The following is a 21,027-nucleotide window of genomic DNA, read 5'->3' on the forward strand; positions in this document are numbered from 1 at the left end:
GGAATAAGAAGATAAGAGTCCCACAGCAGCACTAGTATTGCAAAGCGTCTGATCTTCTAACAGTAATGTGGAGTTTTCCGTCCTCAGTATTAAAAAAAAATGAAAAGCAATAAAGAAGATGCCCCCATTTTCTGAGAAAGCAAAAGGGAAAAGAGAAAAGCAAAAGAAAAAGCAAAAGTAAGGAATAAACACCCCACTAGAATGATGTGGTTTACTTTTCTTGTTTTTGTATGATGTAATTTATTTTTCGTTTCTTTTGGAAACATCTGTATAAACCCCATCAGAGGGTAATAATAATAATACCAAAAAAAAAACGACAAAGCCCAAAATAAATGGGCTAGAATGTTATGTAGAGGGCGAAGGCCCATAAGCCCAAAATAGCCACCAACCAGGTGATCAAAAGTACGCCTAGTACTCTATAATTATTCGGCAACCCGCCACTATTACTACCAACCAGATGATGAAATGTACAACCCGTACTCTAATATCATTTGGCAACTAGCCATTCATGCCACCAACCAGGTGATGAAATATACAACCCGTACTCTCCTTCATGCCACCAACCAAGTGATCAAAAGTACGCCCAGTACTCCAAATTATACATGAGCATTACTCATGTCATTCATATATAAATATTCATGAGCATCACTCATGACAATCATACATAAACATTCATGACCATCATTCATGAGCATCACTCATGTTAACATTCATGAACATCACTCATGTCAATCAACATAAACATTCATGAGCATCACTCATGTCAATCAACTTCAAAAGCTTCATTTACAGAGCTCTAGCTTCAAAGCTTCACTTGCAAAGCTTCACCTACAAAGCTTCAGTGCAATGTATACAAATACCGTCTCTGAACAACCGCCACTTCGGCCCATACATGGATTCAATTTGAAGTTTCCAACCAACAAACTCTATTGATCGAAGACTTGGGGGACTACATTATGTACCATATATTGGGCCTCAACTGGGCCTCATGAAAAATACTCGGGGGACTTAGCCCATTATTTATGTATTAAGGAGCGAGCCCTTATTCTATAAAAGGGACTTCCTCACTTTCATTAGAGAGCACCCATTATTCATGTACTGAGGAACGAGCCTTTCTTTTATAAAAGGGACTCCCTCACCATTATTAGATAACATCGCCGCCAACTGAGCAATCGTCTCGTCGCGAGCATTACTCCTAACCCATCACTTATGTACTGAGGAGCGATCCCTTATTTTATAAAAGAGACTCCCTCACCACCATTAGAGAGCATCGCCGCCTACTAAGCAACCGCCTCGCCGCGAGCATCAACTCTAGCCCATCATTTTATGTATTGAGAAGCGAGCCCTTATTCTATAAAAGGGACTTCCTCACCTTCAAGTGCCACAAGCCGAGCCAACCAAGGCAACATAAGCCATGAGCCGAGCAGCCGAGCAGCATGTGCTACTTGTAGTTGAGCATCATTTCAGATTGAGCACCGCCTCATATCAAACATCAGTTCAAGACAACATCTAGTTACTTCGGCCCACACATGGACTGAATTTCAAGTCTCCAGCCAAAAGACTTTCTTGACTGAAGACTTGGGGGACTACTGTTTATACCATATTTAAGGCCTTGTATTTAGATCTTGTACAAATACTCGGGGGACTTAAATGTAATTATGTGATAAAGAAAGGGGCAAATATGTAATAAGTGAGGAGTCCTTATTCTATAAAAGGACTCATCACCCTCATAATTGAAGGAGGCCAATTCCTAGGCCCTCTCACCCCCTCTTAAAGCTCTCACTCTCAGAGTTTTCTCTCCCTCACCTCTCAGATAAATACATAATCAGTGTGGACGTATCCCAAACCTTGGGGTGAACCACGATACATCTTGTGTTATTTACATTACTTGCAGATTCACGATCGGATTTACGTTGTTCCAAGACCTCCGGTTTTGTGCATCAACAAAGTTAGCCATTTAGGCTTTCCATAATAAGCCGATATTGAACTTATACAAGAATCACACTCCTATAGTGCCCTGAAAAGTTGAATGTGTTACCAGTAAATTAAACATATGAGTTCAATATATTAAACTCATGAGCGTGATGATATCACATTAGTGTTGCAGCAGTACTACTACATATGATCTAGTGATATTGTTTCCATTTGTAAGTAGGAGGTCTTAAATTCAACTCTTGTGAATGGCAAGTTTGACACCAGATTATGATTGGCTTATTGTGCAGCGACTTCTCTCACGTTGTATTAAGAAACAAATAGGTAAAACCTGAATAAGGGTGGGTTGATTGGTTATTAAACGTCGTCTTAATTAAAAGAAAAATCGAGACCTAAACAAAAAGTAAATTTCTTTGACAGAAAAAAAAAAAGTAAATTTTAAGAAGCCGGGAAAATTCCCACCAACGAAATCAAGTTTGTCGACTAAGAACTTCTCTACCTTCAAAATATTTCGTAGGCAATAACCTAAGTTGTTGGGAAAAAAATGTGCGCCAAAAGCCGCAATATGCGTGTTTACTTGCAAAACTTTCGACAGGCGAAAGCTCTTGTGCCAACAAAATTTTACTTTATTGGCATAGAATTTGTCAGCAAAATGATATTTAATCCAGGTTGGGAAGGGAAAGTCAGCATTAAATACTTGACTTGCTGGGCTTAAATTGCATTTAATGCAAGAATCTAGTTTTATCCTAACTAAGGGAGTTGGCTTGTTAGAGAAAGGGGTAAACTAGGCTAATTCTGTCTCATTGATGCCTGCATGAAATACAAAAGGTATGAGCTTGGATCTTTGGGCACCAAGCAGCCCAAAGTCTTCCATGATCCCGATTCCACATAGGCCCGATAACCTTCTGTAACCATCCACACCACAATTCACTTGACAAACCCCGATGTGAATTGGGCTTAGCATGAATAGTGACTAAGGAAGCATGGTGTGATGAATAGGCATGAGCATGACGTGAATATCCAGCTTAATCACCGTGGCATGGCATGTTTGTAAATATATTCCTCGTCGCTCCCGTGACTTGGAATGTATTTGGGCTTGAATGTAGGCTTTGCATGACAATTGGGCCTTAAGACTTAGTTGGATTGGTGTGTGACATTTTTGGGCCCCAACAACACCAAATTATGATTGGCTCATTGTGCACCGAATTCTCTCACGTTGTATTAAGAAAGAAAAAAGAAGGTAAAACTGAATAAGGGTTGATTGGTTATCAAACGTTATTTTAATTAGAAGAAAAATCGAGACCTAAACAAAAAGTAAATTTCTTTTACAGAAAAAATAAACAAAATGTAAATTTTAAGAAGCCAAAAAAATTCCCACCAACGAAATCAAGTTTGTCGACTAAGAACTTCTCTACCTTCAAAAGATTTCGTAGGCAATAACCTAAGTTGTTGGGAAAAATGTGCGCCGAAATCTTAGCTGTAGTATGTGTGTTTACTTGACAAAGCAAAAATTTCGTTAGGTGAAAGCTCTTATGCTGACAAAATTTTACTTTATCGGCTTAGAATTTGTCATGGAAATGATATTTTTTTAGTATTGAAAGTATACTTTAACGCATTGTTTACCATAAGTGATGGGTTTATAGTTTTGATTTATTGGTAATTCACTTACTATTAGCCTATCATGCACACTCAAAGCTAAAATATATATAAACCTCCCCTCCATATTCTCTTGTACAAAGAAACTGAAACAAAAAAAAAAAAAAAAAACATCCATCAATGTTAGTTGATTTCTCTTGATCCCATTTAGTAGTAGTTTCTCAATAAAAAAACATGAAGTGTATGGTTTTAGGTAAATGAAAAACATGAACTGGATCGTTTTATGTAAATGAAGTTAATACAAAACTCTTAAGGATTTTAGTTTACTTTTTTATATTCTTGGCAAAAAGAAAATAACTTTAAAGTTCAAAGCTTCTAGCACAACCAGTGCATAAAGTATTTAACACTATATCATTGCGAGTAAAAGACAAAAACTTTCACTTATCATAAAGCACATTCAACATTATATCTAATGCAATCATTACATAAACGGTGTGTTTGTTGCACCGGATTATCTCGGACTGGACTAGTTTTCGGGACTAAGTTGGACTGACTTGGCTTGGACTAAACTGGATAAAGATAGTGAAATATTTGGTATAGTGCCGGACTAAACTATAGACTAAATTATTTTTAGGATTCAAATTATTTTTTTTATCATTTTTAATTTACTTTTTCCTTGAAAAACAATAAACAAACAAATTTTATATTATGAAATATAATTTAGTAGTTATTTAATTTTTATAAGCCTAATTAATGCTTCACCTAAAAGTTTGTCAATTACTTTTTAGACGATGAGAACCCAGATAATTTGCAAAGCTCTCTCTCTCTGCCTCTTCGCAATCTTCCTCTTGCCCTCTTTGCTTCCTAATAAATCCATTGCAATTCTTAAAATCAAACCAAAGAGCAAGAAAGAGAATGAAAATTTAGGAGTCAAGGTGGGGTGCATGTGTGATTGGCTCGAAGGTGGGAGATGGGGGTTGAATCTGGTTTCGATTTTTGGGTTTTCTCAGTTTGTAGCTTTTTTGGGTTTTCTGGGTTTCTGACTTTTTTGGATTTTTTGGGTTCAAATTTTGGGAGTTGAATCTGGTTTTGAAAAGGAATAGGTTGCAAAATTCCACGAAATGGGTTTACAAAACTCCACGGAATGGCTTTCACAGATAATGAGTTTATGAGAGAAAATGAGTTTTCTGGGAAGAAAAAAAAATAGGAGTCAGCATTTACAAAGTGGAGAACTTGCAAATGGGTGAACAGGGGAGGGGCAAAGCGGAGGTGATCTTAGCAATCCGCCCAATTTTCGGGGCGGCACCGGGGGGGGGGGGGGAGGCAGCCTCGCTAAGACAGCCTAGTGAGGCGCTTAGTCTAGGCAAGTCCCATTTAGTCTCATTAAACCTATTCCTACCTGTAAACAAACATGGGATTTCACTGACTAGTAATCCTAGCCAGTCCAGTGAAACTTAAGGAGGCCAAACAAACACGCCAGTATTCAACTTGAGTTATACTCGAGTAAATCAAACCCTACATGTCACAGCCCGTCCCGGAATTTTAATTTCGAGGACGTGAAATGACCAATGTGACCTTAAACGGGATTAAGGTGCGTAAATTTGGTATTTGTTTTACACTAAGATCTTAAACTAGGGTTTAGATTTACATTTGTTTGGTCTAATAATTTTGTATTGGACTTAGGTGGGATCCCCACCTCCTGAAATCCTTCCCCAAAACCCGTAGGTAGTCACTCTCTCTCTCTTTCTTCATTTCAGAAACACTCATTCCCTCTCTCTTACTCTCATTCTCTCTCAAACTCTCGGACAAACACCCAAGACCTTGAAAACTTCACAAGTTAAGGTTGAGGAAGGTAGCATCGTGTTCGTAAGGACCATACGAACACATTGATATTATTTTCAGGTAAGATTTCCCACGATTCCATGTAGAAAACTTAAGCTCCGAAATTGCTACTGTTCATGAACTTAAATTTCGTTGTGTTTTAGGCTAAAGCAAGATCACCACGAGTCTTAGGAAGTCCTAAGGAGGCTCGGAGTGCCTCGTTTGAACAAAATGGACGTCGGGATCGTCGGGTTCGAGTTTGGCCGAAATTGAGGAATTTTGGAAGGTATGATCTAGTTGTTTTTAGGCCCTAAAACCCTTCCAACGTGATAGTACATGTTAAATGCTTCATTTTGGTATAAAATGCGAAGAAATTGGTTGAAAAACGAAGGAGAATAGTGGATTTGAAATTTTTCTAGAAACCGGCGAACAGTCGCCGGCGACCGGCGACTCGCCGGAGAAGACAGGGAATCTTCCGTCAAGTTTGACGGAATATTCCGACGCCGTTAGTTAACTTTAACGGAAACCGTTAGTTTTTAACGGAATATACTAGGATTTGACGGAATATTCCCTAACGCCGTTCACTGTAGCCGTCAGTGTGCATGTCACGTGGCCGCGCGTGGGGGACGCGTAGGTCCGTGCCACGTCAGGCGCGTGGGGGCGCGTGGAGCATCCAAAAATTATTTTAAAAATTTGGGGATGATCCTGAGGTTGTGTAGGTCACTGTGGTATATTCATATACCCAATTTGAGCATCGTATGAAGAATTAATTACCTAGTTTGGTTTAGGTGCGTTAAATGTGCGTTAAATGATTGTTTTAAGTTATTTCACTTCTAGGTGGAACTTTTAACGAGGACGAGCACATCCAGGGGCGTCAAGGGGGTTACGACCCGGTGACATACCAGTGAGTGGGCATTTGTTTTTATATATACCTATATACTCGATTTCCCCAGAAATCAAATTTAAATGAAAAGTATATTGAAATGAAATATGATGTGATTGCCATGCATAGAATATTATGGATATTATGAACTGTCGTATGATGCATATATGTGTGATGGTGCTGTGGAAGCACAGGTAAGTATTTAATTAATATTATGATGATGATGTTGATATATTGAGCTCATATCCTGCACCATGGTTTAGTGCTTATAGTATTCACCGCATCGCACGCTCGCCTTGGATCCAAGTAGATGCTGGTCGTACAGTCCACGCGGAGTGGGTACGACGGGCCAGTCGTAGAGTGTTAGTGAGATTATGACTGGTGGGTGACCTTAGGTTATTGTATACAGATGATTGATGAGAGAAGCACTAGAGCGAATATTACCATGAGTCGTTCAGACTACATTAGGTGGTTCCGACTTATGTGCAGAAGGCCGGACAGGTCACGCGGAGTGACTCCGGCAGAGAGTGAGATTGATAGATGTTGAGCTCTAGGTTCAATCGTTCAGGGCTATTAGAGGGCCTCCGATTGATTATTTCTTTTACCTGATTATATTATGTTAATGCATTCATACTACACTGTTGAAATTGGCATGGTACATTCTTTATTGAATCTGTTATAAGATTGATGATTGAGACAGTTGAGATATATATGCTATATACTATTTTTCTGGGAAAGTATACAGGTTTTCCAAAAAGGGGTTATAAATGTGGATTTATGAAATGATTTGGAAAAGCTTGATTTTCGCCCACTCACGTTTTCTGTTTTTCGCCCCTCCAGGTTCTAGTTGATAGTTGAGGCGTTGGTGGCCTACGAGGACTGCTTCGGCGTTCTGACAGACTAAATAAATGTAGGATTCACCCGAGGGTGTTGTAAAATAGTTATGTTCCTACTTGACTGCACCTAGATGCTTATGCTCTGTTTATGTGTGTTTAGTACACTCTTATGCACATAGAATGCTAGGTTGTAAATAACTACAATTAGTGGTTTTCGTTGACTCGTATTTTTTTTATTAAATCATTTCCGCTTGCGTTATGGTTACGTCACACTCACGTGACGGCCAGCACGTCCTAGTCTTCGGGTTAGGGTGTGTCAGTTTGGTATCAGAGCATAGGTTGCAGTCCTGTATAACTAATGAGTTCTTCTATTGATTTTGTTATGTTTTCTATCAGAATTATGCCGCCTCGTAGAGATCCTCGCCGTGCTGCTGAGCCTAATTTCCCCGATATAACTCAGTTAGGGGCAGCAATGGCTCAAGCTTTTCAGGCTAATATCCGTCCTCCTCAGAGAACGCCCGTAGAGACGATGTATAATCTGAAATTGGAAACTTTTGAGGGAAATGAAGGTTATGAAGGGGCAGAAAAGTGGTTGGATCGAATTGAGCAGACCTTTCAAGTGATGCAAAGTCAGGGAAACCTGCCAGCTAATAGATGGGTGGAGACTACCACCTGGTTTTTGGGCCGTGAGCCAGCTGCGTGGTGGATAAATCAGTCGAGGCACATGACTCCTGAAAGGGCAGCCGAATGGGAGGTATTTAAGGAAAATTTTATGAAGAGATTTGTTCCTCCGGAATATATAGATCGCAAGAAACAGGAATTCACCAGTCTGAAGCAGAGAAATATGTCTGCACATGAGTACTACAGGAAGTTTACTGATTTATCCCGTTATGATTCTGATTTAGCGGGTAATCAAGCAGAAATGCTTCGTCGTTTCAAGCTAGGATCTAAGAAGAAGTACAGAACGTTTGCCAATGCACTTCCCTGTGCCGATTATCATGAGTATTTTGAGATTCTGGTCCGGATGGAAGACTCTGATAATCTTCCGGACAGTGAGGATGAAGAGGATAAGGGTAATGGTCAGAAGAAAAATGAGAAAGGTAAAGGTGTTTCCATTCCAGGACCTCGTCAGATGCAGAATTTCAAGAAAAGTGGAATGAGTTCGAGTTCTTCCAGTGGTGGATTTAGTGCCACAGGTCCGAGGAGAGGAGGTGGTAGGTTTGGTAATGGACCTAGATTTTCTGGTCAGAGAGGCTTTGGTAGTACTGGTAATTCGGGTTCTCCGTTATGTCGCCGTTGTAATTTCCGACATCATGGGGAATGTAGGAGAAGCAGTGGTGCATGCTTTACATGTGGTCAGACAGGACATAGAGCTATGTATTGTCCCCAGAATCAGCAGAGGCCCCAGCAGCCTGTTATGCCAACATCAGCACCGACTCAACAGAACTTTAATTCAGGCAGTTATGGCCAGGGTGGTCGTGGTGGTGCTTATCACTATCAGGGTGATGCTGCTCCTTATGCTCCGGGACAGTATCACTATTCCCAGGATCCTTATTTTCGGAGTGGATATTCTCAGGATCAAGGAGGTTATACTTCATATCCGTCTATGCCAGCTAGCGGATCTCAGTGGTATCAGGGGGGTCAGCTCCAACAGAGCGGAGTTGCTGCTAGTAGTGCAGGGTCGTTTAGGCCGCCTGCCCAGGCAGGTCAAGGACGTACTCATCAGGGACGAGGTAACCAGAGTGGCAGAGGTCGTGGAGGACGACAGCCAGCTCAGGGACGTGTTAACCACATATCGCTGCAAGATGCTCAGAACCATCCAGACTTGATTATGGGTACGTTGAATGTTCTTGGTCATTTTGCTAGAGTCTTGATTGATTGTAGTGCTACACACTCTGTGATTTCTCATACATTTGCTCAAATAACGCAACCTCATCCTTCACCTCTAGGGTTTGATTTAGAGTTTGCTATGCCTAGAGGGGATAAATGTTATGTTGATAGTTTTTACTCTGGGTGTCCAGTGATGGTAGATAATGTCATTATGCCTGCTAATCTTATCCCGTTAGACATCGTGGATTTTGATGTGATTTTAGGGGCGGATTGGTTGCATTATAATCGCGCCCATATAGATTGTTACGGGAAATCAGTTACTTTTCTTCGTCCTGGACTACCCGAGGTTACATTTGTGGGTGAAAGAAGTGGGGTAAGGCATGGTGTTATTTCAGCCATAAGGGCGAAGAAATTGTTATCCAAGGGTTGTCAGGGATACTTGGCACATGTGGTGTTAAATGATGTTGATTCCGGTAGAGTGGAGGAAGTCGGAGTAGTCAGACACTATCCTGATGTATTTCCAGATGATTTGCCTGGATTGCCTCCAGATAGAGATGTGGAATTTTCGATTGATTTGCTTCCAGGTACGAACCCTATCTCTTTGACTCCTTATAGAATGGCACCAGCGGAATTAAGAGAGTTGAAAATTCAATTGCAAGAGTTAATTGATAAAGGTTTCATTCAGCCTAGTTCTTCACCTTGGGGAGCTCCAGTGTTGTTTGTAAGAAAGAAAGATGGAACTTTGAGATTGTGCATTGATTACAGGCAATTGAATCGGGTGACGATTAAAAACCGTTATCCCTTGCCTCGTATAGATGATTTGTTTGATCAGCTCAAAGGTGCCTGTGTGTTTTCTAAGATCGATTTGAGGTCTAGGTATTATCAATTAAAGATTAAAGATGAGGATGTTCATAAAACAGCTTTCAGGACTCGTTATGGGCATTATGAGTTTTTGGTGATGCCATTTGGATTAACGAACGCTCCTGCAGCTTTCATGAGATTGATGAATGAAGTATTCCAGGAATATCTTGACAAGTTTGTTATTGTTTTTATTGATGACATCCTGGTATATTCTAAGTCGAAATCAGACCATATTCGACATCTTAACTTGGTGTTAAGGAAATTGAGGGAACACCGGTTATATGCCAAATTTAGTAAATGTCAATTTTGGCTGGATCAAGTGGCATTTTTGGGACATGTGGTATCAGCTCAAGGAATTCAAGTGGATCCTCAAAAGATAGCAGCAGTGGAAAATTGGGAACAACCTCGAACGGTCACTGAGGTGCGGAGTTTTCTTGGTTTGGCAGGTTATTATAGACGGTTTGTTCAAGACTTTTCTATGATTGCCTTGCCATTAACGAAGTTAACCAGGAAGGATGTTAAGTTTGAGTGGGATGAAAGTTGTGAGCAAAGTTTCCAGCAGTTGAAGTATTGCCTTACTCATGCACCTGTGTTAGTACTTCCTGATGATAACGGTAACTTCGAGATCTATAGTGATGCTTCTTTGAATGGTTTGGGTTGTGTTTTGATGCAGCATAGTAGAGTGATTGCCTATGCTTCTAGGCAGTTGAAGACTCATGAAAGAAACTATCCTACTCACGATCTTGAGTTGGCAGCTATTGTGTTTGCTTTGAAGATTTGGAGACATTATCTCTATGGCGAGAAATGTAAGATCTTTACCGATCATAAAAGCCTTCAGTACCTTTTCACTCAGCATGATCTTAATCTTCGTCAGAGAAGATGGTTGGAATTGTTAAGTGATTATGATTGCACGATTGAGTACCATCCGGGTCGTGCAAATGTGGTAGCTGATGCTCTGAGTAGAAAACCTCAAGGGCGACTTAATGCTTTGTATGCCAGTCGTGTTTCTCTTCTGGCAGAGTTGAGATCTACTGGAGTAGAGTTAGAATTGGAAGAGCAAAGTGAAGCTTTTCTTGCCAGTTTTCAAGTCAAGCCAGTTTTAATTGATCGGGTGCTTGCAACTCAATCGTGGGATGAAGAGATTCAAGAATTGATCAATTTAAGAAATGAAGGGAAGAAGAAAGATCTCAAGATCCGAGGATCAGATGGTATGCTTATGCAAGAGAACAGGATGTATGTGCCTAATAATGAGGAACTGAAGAAAGAAATCTTGGATGAAGCACATTGTTCGGCTTATGCTATGCACCCAGGAGGAACTAAAATGTATCATACCATTCGACCATTCTATTATTGGCCGGGTATGAAGAGGGAGATTGCGGAGTATGTGAGTAGGTGTATTGTCTGCCAGCAGGTTAAGGCTGAAAGAAAGAGGCCGTTTGGAAGATTGCAACCACTTCCCGTTCCCCAGTGGAAATGGGAGAATATAACGATGGATTTTGTGATAAGCTGCCACGTACACAAAATGGTTTTGATGGCATTTGGGTGGTTGTAGATCGACTTACCAAATCAGCACATTTTATTCCAGTAAGGGAGAAATACTCTTTAAATAAGTTGGCTCAGTTATTCCTATCAAAGATTGTAAAGTATCATGGTGTCCCAGTGAATATTATTTCTGATCGAGATCCAAGATTTACTTCTAAGTTTTGGATAGCTTTTCAAGAAGCTTTGGGTACTAGATTGCTTTACAGTACAGCTTATCATCCACAGACAGATGGTCAGTCAGAGAGAACTATTCAGACACTCGAGGATATGTTGAGATCCTCTGTGATGCAATTTGGTGATTCTTGGCATGATCGCTTGGATTTGATGGAGTTTGCCTACAATAATAGTTTTCATTCGAGTATTGGAATGTCTCCATTTGAAGCACTTTATGGTAAAGCTTGCCGTACTCCATTATGTTGGTCAGAGGTTGGTGAAAGAATACTTGAAGGGCCAGAGATTGTGGATGAGACTACTCAGAATATTCAGGTAATTAAATCTAACCTGAAAGTGGCCCAGGATAGACAAAAGAGCCTAGCGGATCGACATACCACGGACAGAATGTATAATGTGGGCGACTATGTTTTTTCTGAAATTATTGCCTTGGAGAGGTGTGGTTCGCTTTGGAAAGAAAGGAAAGCTAAGTCCCAGGTACATTGGACCTTATGAGATCACTGAGAGGATAGGTGAAGTTGCTTATAGGTTGGAGCTACCTCCAGAGTTATCTAAGGTACATAATGTGTTCCATGTCTCGATGCTTCGGCATTATGTGTCAGATCCTTCACATGTGATTCCTCCTCAACCATTGGAAATTAATCCGGATTTGACGTATGATGAGGAACCAGTGACTATACTGGATTGGAAAGATAAGACCTTGAGGAATAAGACCGTGAGCTTGGTAAAAGTATTGTGGAGAAACCATTCAGCTGAAGAAGCTACATGGGAAACAGAAGAAAGGATGAGAGATATGTATCCGAGATTATTCTATGAGTTTTGATGTTTTGGTTGGTGACTGGAATTTCGGGGACGAAATTCTATAAGGAGGGGAGATTGTCACAGCCCGTCCCGGAATTTTAATTTTGAGGACGTGAAATGACCAATGTGACCTTAAACGGGATTAAGGTGCGTAAATTTGGTATTTGTTTTACACTAAGATCTTAAACTAGGGTTTAGATTTACATTTGTTTGGTCTAATAATTTTGTATTGGACTTAGGTGGGATCCCCACCTCCTGAAATCCTTCCCCAAAACCCGTAGGTAGTCACTCTCTCTCTCTTTCTTCATTTCAGAAACACTCATTCCCTCTCTCTTACTCTCATTCTCTCTCAAACTCTCGGACAAACACCCAAGACCTTGAAAACTTCACAAGTTAAGGTTGAGGAAGGTAGCATCGTGTTCGTAAGGACCATACGAACACATTGATATTATTTTCAGGTAAGATTTCCCACGATTCCATGTAGAAAACTTAAGCTCCGAAATTGCTACTGTTCATGAACTTAAATTTCGTTGTGTTTTAGGCTAAAGCAAGATCACCACGAGTCTTAGGAAGTCCTAAGGAGGCTCGGAGTGCCTCGTTTGAACAAAATGGACGTCGGGATCGTCGGGTTCGAGTTTGGCCGAAATTGAGGAATTTTGGAAGGTATGATCTAGTTGTTTTTAGGCCCTAAAACCCTTCCAACGTGATAGTACATGTTAAATGCTTCATTTTGGTATAAAATGCGAAGAAATTGGTTGAAAAACGAAGGAGAATAGTGGATTTGAAATTTTTCTAGAAACCGGCGAACAGTCGCCGGCGACCGGCGACTCGCCGGAGAAGACAGGGAATCTTCCGTCAAGTTTGACGGAATATTCCGACGCCGTTAGTTAACTTTAACGGAAACCGTTAGTTTTTAACGGAATATACTAGGATTTGACGGAATATTCCCTAACGCCGTTCACTGTAGCCGTCAGTGTGCATGTCACGTGGCCGCGCGTGGGGGACGCGTAGGTCCGTGCCACGTCAGGCGCGTGGGGGCGCGTGGAGCATCCAAAAATTATTTTAAAAATTTGGGGATGATCCTGAGGTTGTGTAGGTCACTGTGGTATATTCATATACCCAATTTGAGCATCGTATGAAGAATTAATTACCTAGTTTGGTTTAGGTGCGTTAAATGTGCGTTAAATGATTGTTTTAAGTTATTTCACTTCTAGGTGGAACTTTTAACGAGGACGAGCACATCCAGGGGCGTCAAGGGGGTTACGACCCGGCGACATACCAGTGAGTGGGCATTTGTTTTTATATATACCTATATACTCGATTTCCCCAGAAATCAAATTTAAATGAAAAGTATATTGAAATGAAATATGATGTGATTGCCATGCATAGAATATTATGGATATTATGAACTGTCGTATGATGCATATATGTGTGATGGTGCTGTGGAAGCACAGGTAAGTATTTAATTAATATTATGATGATGATGTTGATATATTGAGCTCATATCCTGCACCATGGTTTAGTGCTTATAGTATTCACCGCATCGCACGCTCGCCTTGGATCCAAGTAGATGCTGGTCGTACAGTCCACGCGGAGTGGGTACGACGGGCCAGTCGTAGAGTGTTAGTGAGATTATGACTGGTGGGTGACCTTAGGTTATTGTATACAGATGATTGATGAGAGAAGCACTAGAGCGAATATTACCATGAGTCGTTCAGACTACATTAGGTGGTTCCGACTTATGTGCAGAAGGCCGGACAGGTCACGCGGAGTGACTCCGGCAGAGAGTGAGATTGATAGATGTTGAGCTCTAGGTTCAATCGTTCAGGGCTATTAGAGGGCCTCCGATTGATTATTTCTTTTACCTGATTATATTATGTTAATGCATTCATACTACACTGTTGAAATTGGCATGGTACATTCTTTATTGAATCTGTTATAAGATTGATGATTGAGACAGTTGAGATATATATGCTATATACTATTTTTCTGGGAAAGTATACAGGTTTTCCAAAAAGGGGTTATAAATGTGGATTTATGAAATGATTTGGAAAAGCTTGATTTTCGCCCACTCACGTTTTCTGTTTTTCGCCCCTCCAGGTTCTAGTTGATAGTTGAGGCGTTGGTGGCCTACGAGGACTGCTTCGGCGTTCTGACAGACTAAATAAATGTAGGATTCACCCGAGGGTGTTGTAAAATAGTTATGTTCCTACTTGACTGCACCTAGATGCTTATGCTCTGTTTATGTGTGTTTAGTACACTCTTATGCACATAGAATGCTAGGTTGTAAATAACTACAATTAGTGGTTTTCGTTGACTCGTATTTTTTTTATTAAATCGTTTCCGCTTGCGTTATGGTTACGTCACACTCACGTGACGGCCAGCACGTCCTAGTCTTCGGGTTAGGGTGTGTCACTACACTTATCACAAAAATAAAAATTAAATGTGTCCTGAAAGATGAATTATCATGAGAAAAGTGTAATTCAAAGGAAGGTCAGAAAATTTCTCATCCAATGCAACCAAATGTGATTGTGTGTTTAGGGGACCTGAAAGAATCTCTTAGTATTACAATCTTTAATTTGATATGATTGGGGGTGGTTTGTTTTGTTTAGGGGACCTATGAGAATCTCTTAGCATTAAAATCTTTAATTTGATTTGATACGTTTCCTTCAATTCAAAGTAAAAGTTTTCCTAGAGTAAAAAATAATGCTTGGTAGGTTAAATTATCGAATTTGTCATTCATAAGAAATAGAGTGGTATTAACTTATAATTACCACTAGAGATATTTAAAAATTTTGAAATCAATAATTGCTACAAAGAATAAGAATAGTCAAGAAAAAGTAACATTTGTTTTTCTCTTTTTTTTTTTTATTTAAGAAAATTGGATTATTTGTTCTCGAATGATTACTTAACTTAGATTTGGTCAATTAACCAAAAATTCATCAAATTGAAATTTGATTTCGACAAAATGTGAAGCATCAGTCTATCTATTACAACGTTGTGTATTATTTAAGAAAACGAGAGTCGTATTCTCAGTAGTTAAATAACCTTTTGAACCTTCTAAAGGTCATTGATTTTAAATTTTTTATCAAATAATGGTATCGCTAAACTGAGTAAAACAATATTTTAAAAAAAAATAAATTAATAATACCAAACAGGATGAAACTCATTTTTTTAAGAAACTCACTCACAAATATTATGGTCTGTTTTTTTTTTTTTTTTTTTTTTTTTTTGGAAACCAGTATTTTGGTCTGTTTGGTAAACAACAAATATAGAAGTAGTCATTTTAAATTTGGAAAAATTAGTATCCGGTCCCTAGTTCTTACTGTTCATTGACTAAGACCTTATTAGTTCTCAAATTTTGATTCAAGTCCTTAGCATTAATGTGATAATGAATTTACATGTTTATTATATAATTTTTTAATATAAAAATTAGTAATTAATTTAGGGTTTAATACTCACACCTCTATTAAAACTTCTAATTAATTTTCAATTCAAACATTTCCAAAATAATAATAAATTAAATTAAATTAAGTTTGTACCTATTAGTTTTTTTTTATATATAAAAAGATTCTCAATTTTTTAATCTTAAATGTACCCATTCATATAATTTTTCAATTTTTTTAATCTTAAATGTACCCATTCTCAAATATATCAATTTGTTATATTTAATATGTACCCTTTTTTTAATATAAAATCCTTTCAAATTTTTTAATCCATGTTTAAACTTATATGGGTACATTCTTTTCGTTGATTTGAGAATGTATCCATATTTTGGTACAATAACTTTTTTTGTTAATTTTGGTTAATGTACCCATACATATATGTATACACACACACACAATACAATAGAGAGTATAATTTATATTTTATTATTTTTAATCCCATAAATTATGGGTTTTATTTAAAATCTCATTAATATAAACAATTACAAATTTCAATTTTTAATTTTTAATTTAAAAAATATAGTAACTTACATTATTACATTAATGTCAGGGACCTCAATAAAAAACTAAAAACTAACAAGGTTTCAATAAAAAAATATTGATAGTTAAGGACCGCATCCAAAGTGTTCTTTTTAAATTTCGTTTCTGTGTGGACACAAATGAAAAAGTTTCAAAAGAATCTAACAACATAATTCATTAACCAAAACATGGAGGGGGCAATTGACAAAAAAATAAAAATAAATAAAGAATAAGAAAAGTGACAACCACCAATTATTACGTACTGTCGAACTCCGGAGTCAATTATTTCTGTACTGTTTGCCCAAAAAAAACAAAGGAAAATTATTTTTCTGTATTATTTTGCAAAATTAATAAAAAATTAAATTTATTAATGGTAGAGCAAAGTGTTTATATTTGCCCCTTCCTGTGAAACCAGAGGCGTTAGAGAAGACCAGAGAGAAGAGACCTGAAAGGTGATCTTCCTCTGCATCTTTCTCTCGCCCTCTCTTTCTCTCTCTAGAAACACTCAAGTTTTTAGATTTGAGAGAGAGAGAGAGAGGAAGTACTTCTCGCCAAAGCTGCACTGAATTTGGCCAAAAAAAAAAAAATCCTTTTCCTACTTGCTACATAATCCATTGCTTCTACTTCACTCCCTCCAAGTTTTGCAGATAACCCTCTCTCTCTCTCTCTCTCTCTGTTAAGATCTCCAATCTTTCCTGGTTTCCTAAAGAGTCGAGAAAAACCCTTTTCTCTGCACTCGGTCTTCCTCTGCTTTGACAATCCACCTTTAATTCAGCTCAAAAAATCACAAATCATTCAATTTAGCAAAAATAAGGGAATCTGAACAGAACCCAGTTGCAGATTTTCCCGGAAGATGGAGAACATTTCCGGGAAAAAGCGACCCACAATCAGTCTCTCACTTTTTACTACTTTTTCGGAGTCAATTTCCTCTGACAAGTCCCCAAATGCAATCAAATCCCCCCGAAATTTCCAAGAGGGGGTTGTTGGGCTTGGAATAGTGGCTGCCATGACTGATTTGGGCAACCCCAATGAAGTGGCTTTGTCTGACAAGTCGCCTAGGTCGAGCCCGATCCCCATAGTCTCTGCAGCTAAGCCCGCAGCTAATTTCAGAGGTGGGTTTTGTGTGGAGAGGGCAGGGGCTGTGGTGGATGAATTGTCCGAGAGCTATACATGTGTGATTACGCATTTCGGAAACAATTTGACATCGAAAAGGGTTTATTTCGATGATGAGCTGAGTGGGGTTGTGGATGATCCTAATGCTGGTGTGGTGGTGGCCTCTGGGGTGTTCTATGTTTCTCCACTGAGTGTTGGTGAAGTGGGAAGAGAGTTTTGGGCCTCGGATTTTCTCAGTTGGTGTTATCTTTGCAAGAAGCAGCTTCATGGACTGGACATTTTCATGTACAGGTAAAAGAAAAACAAAAGTCATACATACATACACACATATATACTTACATACATATGTATTTAAGTTCTCTTGATGTATTGTTATGAATTAAATCCCTTTTGATTATTAATTTCGGTGAAGCATGATTTAGGAAATTGTGGATTTTGAACCATGTTGATGGTTTTGATTACGGGCTAATGTTTGGCATATTGATTATGTTGTCTTAGTGGGAGATTGTGTTTTGAATGGATTTGAACTTAGGCTGATGTTTGTTTTATTAGCATGTATGAATTGACCAATTCTTGGAGATGTATGATGCATCGGTTTTGTTCAAGTTTAGAAGTAGATTTTAAGTTCAAGAATGATACCGTAGATGCTGAACAAACTGGCCAATCCTTTACATAATTTTTGGTCTATGGTAAGCTGTTGGTCTAGGCAGGAGGATGTTACTCATGGATCTGCATCAGCAGCTTTAGCATTTCTCCCCATATTAGTAATCATTTCTTTTGAGTAGAGGGTTACCTTTCGTGGCATGATTTTGAGGTTTAACTGTTTTAAGTTATGGTTTGTCATTGAATGGTACTTGAATGACTTTATTCCCGTATTAGGTCATCTCCTTTGGTCCTTTACGTTGTGTGCTTGATTTCATGCAGAAGATGTTCAAATATTGTTTTCCCTTTGAGAATAATTTTAGGTTTTAAGTATTATTTCAGAATGTTACTGGAAATCCTTATGTGATTGTTGTGTTCTCTCTATTGTCCTCGATGAAATGTACAGCTTGATTAAGTTGATATTCCACTTCTGGCGTTGTCGTTGCGCCAACTTGCTAATAGTACTCTCAGTAAGCTTTTGAAGAGTACGATACAAGTATGCCAGGCAAACTAATTTAAGTCGGTCATTCTCTGTTGGACTTAAGTACTCTAGCATCAATAAGTAGCTTGTGGATTGGTTTTTGCTCTCAAGTCCTTAACTTAGGTTCTCATTTGATTGTATTGAAACCGATTCTTATTTCAGAAAATTAAGCAAAATCATTAGTGACAATGTCTTAATCTTGTGAATATATCAGTATAATTATTTATGCCAGGCTGTACACCAATCATTAGTCTGTTAATTTGATGTCATTAGACTGTTGCATGCTTAAGAAGTAATGCCATGTTTGTTTTCTCTTGAGACTCATTGGAACATGCATCTTTAGAAACTTAGGAAGGAATGCCAGCTCCAAGCTGTTTCCTTAATGAACACTTGCAAGTTACATCTTTGATTGCAGTCATTTGGTTTTATAGTATTAAAGATTCCGTCGAGTTAATATGTGCGTATATATTAATTATTATAACTTTCTTACTAGTATTCCTATAAGAAAGTGGTCAGTTCCTTTGGAGAAAAAAAATAAAAATAAAAAAATAAAAATAATTGCTCACTGCTTTTACCATGGTGTAGCATCACCACTCTACTTAATGGATCCACCTGTTATACAAGTACCGTTCCCGTAGACCCCATGGTCCAAGAAAATTGAGGTAACCCACCGTTTGATCTTATTCCAACAGCGTAGGAGAAATTACAACAACAAAAGCTAAATGACCACCTACTGTTGGATTAAGATCAAACATTGGGTGACCACAACTTCCTTGGACCATGTGGTCTTGGAGAACGGGTCTGCCTATTATACATAGTGTATGGTTAAGTTTTTTGTAATAAATAAAACCGTGCTAGTTACACGTAGATAGCATTGAGTAGGGTGGTAAAGTTGTACATTAATTGAAGGTAGTGAGCAAAGTTGTTCTCTTCTTAATCTTCTGAGCAAAAGTTGGAGAATTAGTGGCTTTTCAGATGTGTAGCATTCATAATTTGGAGAATCGTACTAACAATTAATAATTCTACTGCTTTCTCTTACGTGCTTAAATTCTTCTTTTTCCTGCACAAACGCTGTGAGAAATTGCCTTAGATGGTGTAATATTTTACGATATCTTTTGAAATTGGATGAGCCTCTTTTGGAAATTTAGTTCACCGTCCATAGAAAGCTCATCTTTGAATTATGTGTGAAATTTCTCAAAGTTTTAGAATCCTGAAAGTTAGCTTTCCGAAAGGACATACGCATTATGTTAAGAGAGAGAACACTATTGGAGAAATATTCCAAACTCCATGCTGGTGAGATATTTTGATGCAATTATTGATCGAGAAAATTCCAGCTGGTTTTGTTTTTGTTTCAATTTCTGAGTATTTAGATCTCTTAATTGAGATATTTTACGATAGATAGCGAAAGAACTTTATTTCGGAATTGTGGTCCTTGTTTGCTACTGCATTTGGTGTTGACATTTTTTTTTCTTTTTCGAATGGTAGGGCTATGAACTAGTCAATTTGAAAATGGGGGATGGGTCTTTGCAATATACTTGGCATCTTCTATATCATTTGATGTAACTTAGATTCTTTCTTCACTAACAAAGGCATTCAATTCCCCTTTTCTGCAGGGGTGAGAAAGCATTTTGCAGCGCCGAGTGCCGTGACAAGCACATTCGAAGCGATGATCATAAAGAGAAGTGCAGATCGGAAGCATTGAAATCGCTTGAGTACTCGGTGTCTCCCTGCTCCAGTCCGCTCGTCTTCTTATCCGGGGTTGCTGTGGCATGAAAGTATTGGTGTACCTATATAGTAAATAATACAAGAAAGGATGGGAAACATGATCCGAATAAATTGGGACAAGGTTCAATCAGGCAGTCTCTACAGTCTACAATTCAATTTGCAAGAATTTTTTTTTAATTAGATTGGACAAGTTGTATTGAGAAATTGGGAAATCATATAATCTGAGGGGGAGATTTTTACCAACTTTGCAGATGGGGGATAATTTGGGTGGGAATTGGAGTCATGTCTGTCATGCATTGAGTCAGTTATAATAATTATGTTTCGAACTCGCTATCCTTGAAACGTGTTATTTAGAAATGAAGAAGATCGTCATTAGACCGCAGTGTTAATTAAGTATTGTTTTAATCATATGGATTTTGTATCATTTTTGTTTTAAAAGTCTTTTCAAAATTGCGTTGCTTTGCAATAATATATCTAAACAAATGTGAAAGTCAACTTTTAACGGCTAAAATAAAAATACTTACAACATTAAACGATATGTAATACTGTGGCCACCCCATTTTTCGGGATGATCTGCTAGTTTCTGTGAACATGATTCGGCCTAGTCTATTTATAGGGTAATATTTAAACCAGTGAGAGTCCAGCCAATTTGCAGTCCATTTAGAGACGTTTGTTGCGAGGGACTATCTCAGACTGTACTGGTTTTTGGGACTAAGCTGAATTGGTTTAGACTAGATTAAGCTGGATAATTAACAACTATAATATTATATTATTTAATACACATTCAATAGTATTTTATTATTAATTTAATATATTTTATTCAAGCTT

At 38.4% G+C, this 21,027-nt stretch overlaps 2 protein-coding genes and 1 long non-coding RNA gene across 4 annotated transcripts; all 3 read left to right on the top strand.

The window, feature by feature from the left end:
• Positions 1 to 6,466: 6,466 nt before the first annotated feature.
• On the top strand, positions 6,467 to 12,554 carry LOC126609229 (uncharacterized). The gene is made up of 6 exons (XM_050277207.1): positions 6,467 to 7,142; positions 7,465 to 8,801; positions 9,294 to 10,506; positions 10,759 to 10,992; positions 11,649 to 11,787; positions 12,513 to 12,554. The coding sequence occupies exons 2-6, from the start codon at positions 7,469 to 7,471 to the stop codon at positions 12,552 to 12,554; spliced, it is 2,961 nt and encodes a 986-aa protein (XP_050133164.1). The 5' UTR covers positions 6,467 to 7,142; positions 7,465 to 7,468.
• Positions 12,555 to 12,590: 36 nt separating this feature from the next.
• On the top strand, positions 12,591 to 14,551 carry LOC126606490 (uncharacterized). Its single transcript, XR_007617223.1, has 3 exons — positions 12,591 to 12,731; positions 12,815 to 12,936; positions 13,488 to 14,551. It is a non-coding gene; the product is annotated as an uncharacterized LOC126606490 (long non-coding RNA).
• Positions 14,552 to 16,642: 2,091 nt separating this feature from the next.
• Positions 16,643 to 20,588, top strand: LOC126607855 (FCS-Like Zinc finger 14-like). Of its 2 annotated transcripts, XR_007617718.1 has the most exons (3): positions 16,644 to 17,642; positions 20,088 to 20,330; positions 20,381 to 20,588. XR_007617718.1 is itself a non-coding variant. In XM_050275561.1 (2 exons), exons 1-2 carry the CDS (start codon positions 17,092 to 17,094, stop codon positions 20,245 to 20,247), a joined length of 711 nt encoding a protein of 236 aa, XP_050131518.1. In that variant the 5' UTR covers positions 16,643 to 17,091; the 3' UTR covers positions 20,248 to 20,588. The 2 variants fall into 2 exon arrangements, 1 of the variants encoding a protein (XP_050131518.1); XM_050275561.1 differs by having other exon boundaries at positions 16,643 to 17,642; positions 20,088 to 20,588.
• Positions 20,589 to 21,027: the final 439 nt, after the last annotated feature.

This window comes from Malus sylvestris, chromosome 16 (assembly GCF_916048215.2).
Source record: "Malus sylvestris chromosome 16, drMalSylv7.2, whole genome shotgun sequence".
Taxonomy (NCBI): domain Eukaryota; kingdom Viridiplantae; phylum Streptophyta; class Magnoliopsida; order Rosales; family Rosaceae; genus Malus; species Malus sylvestris.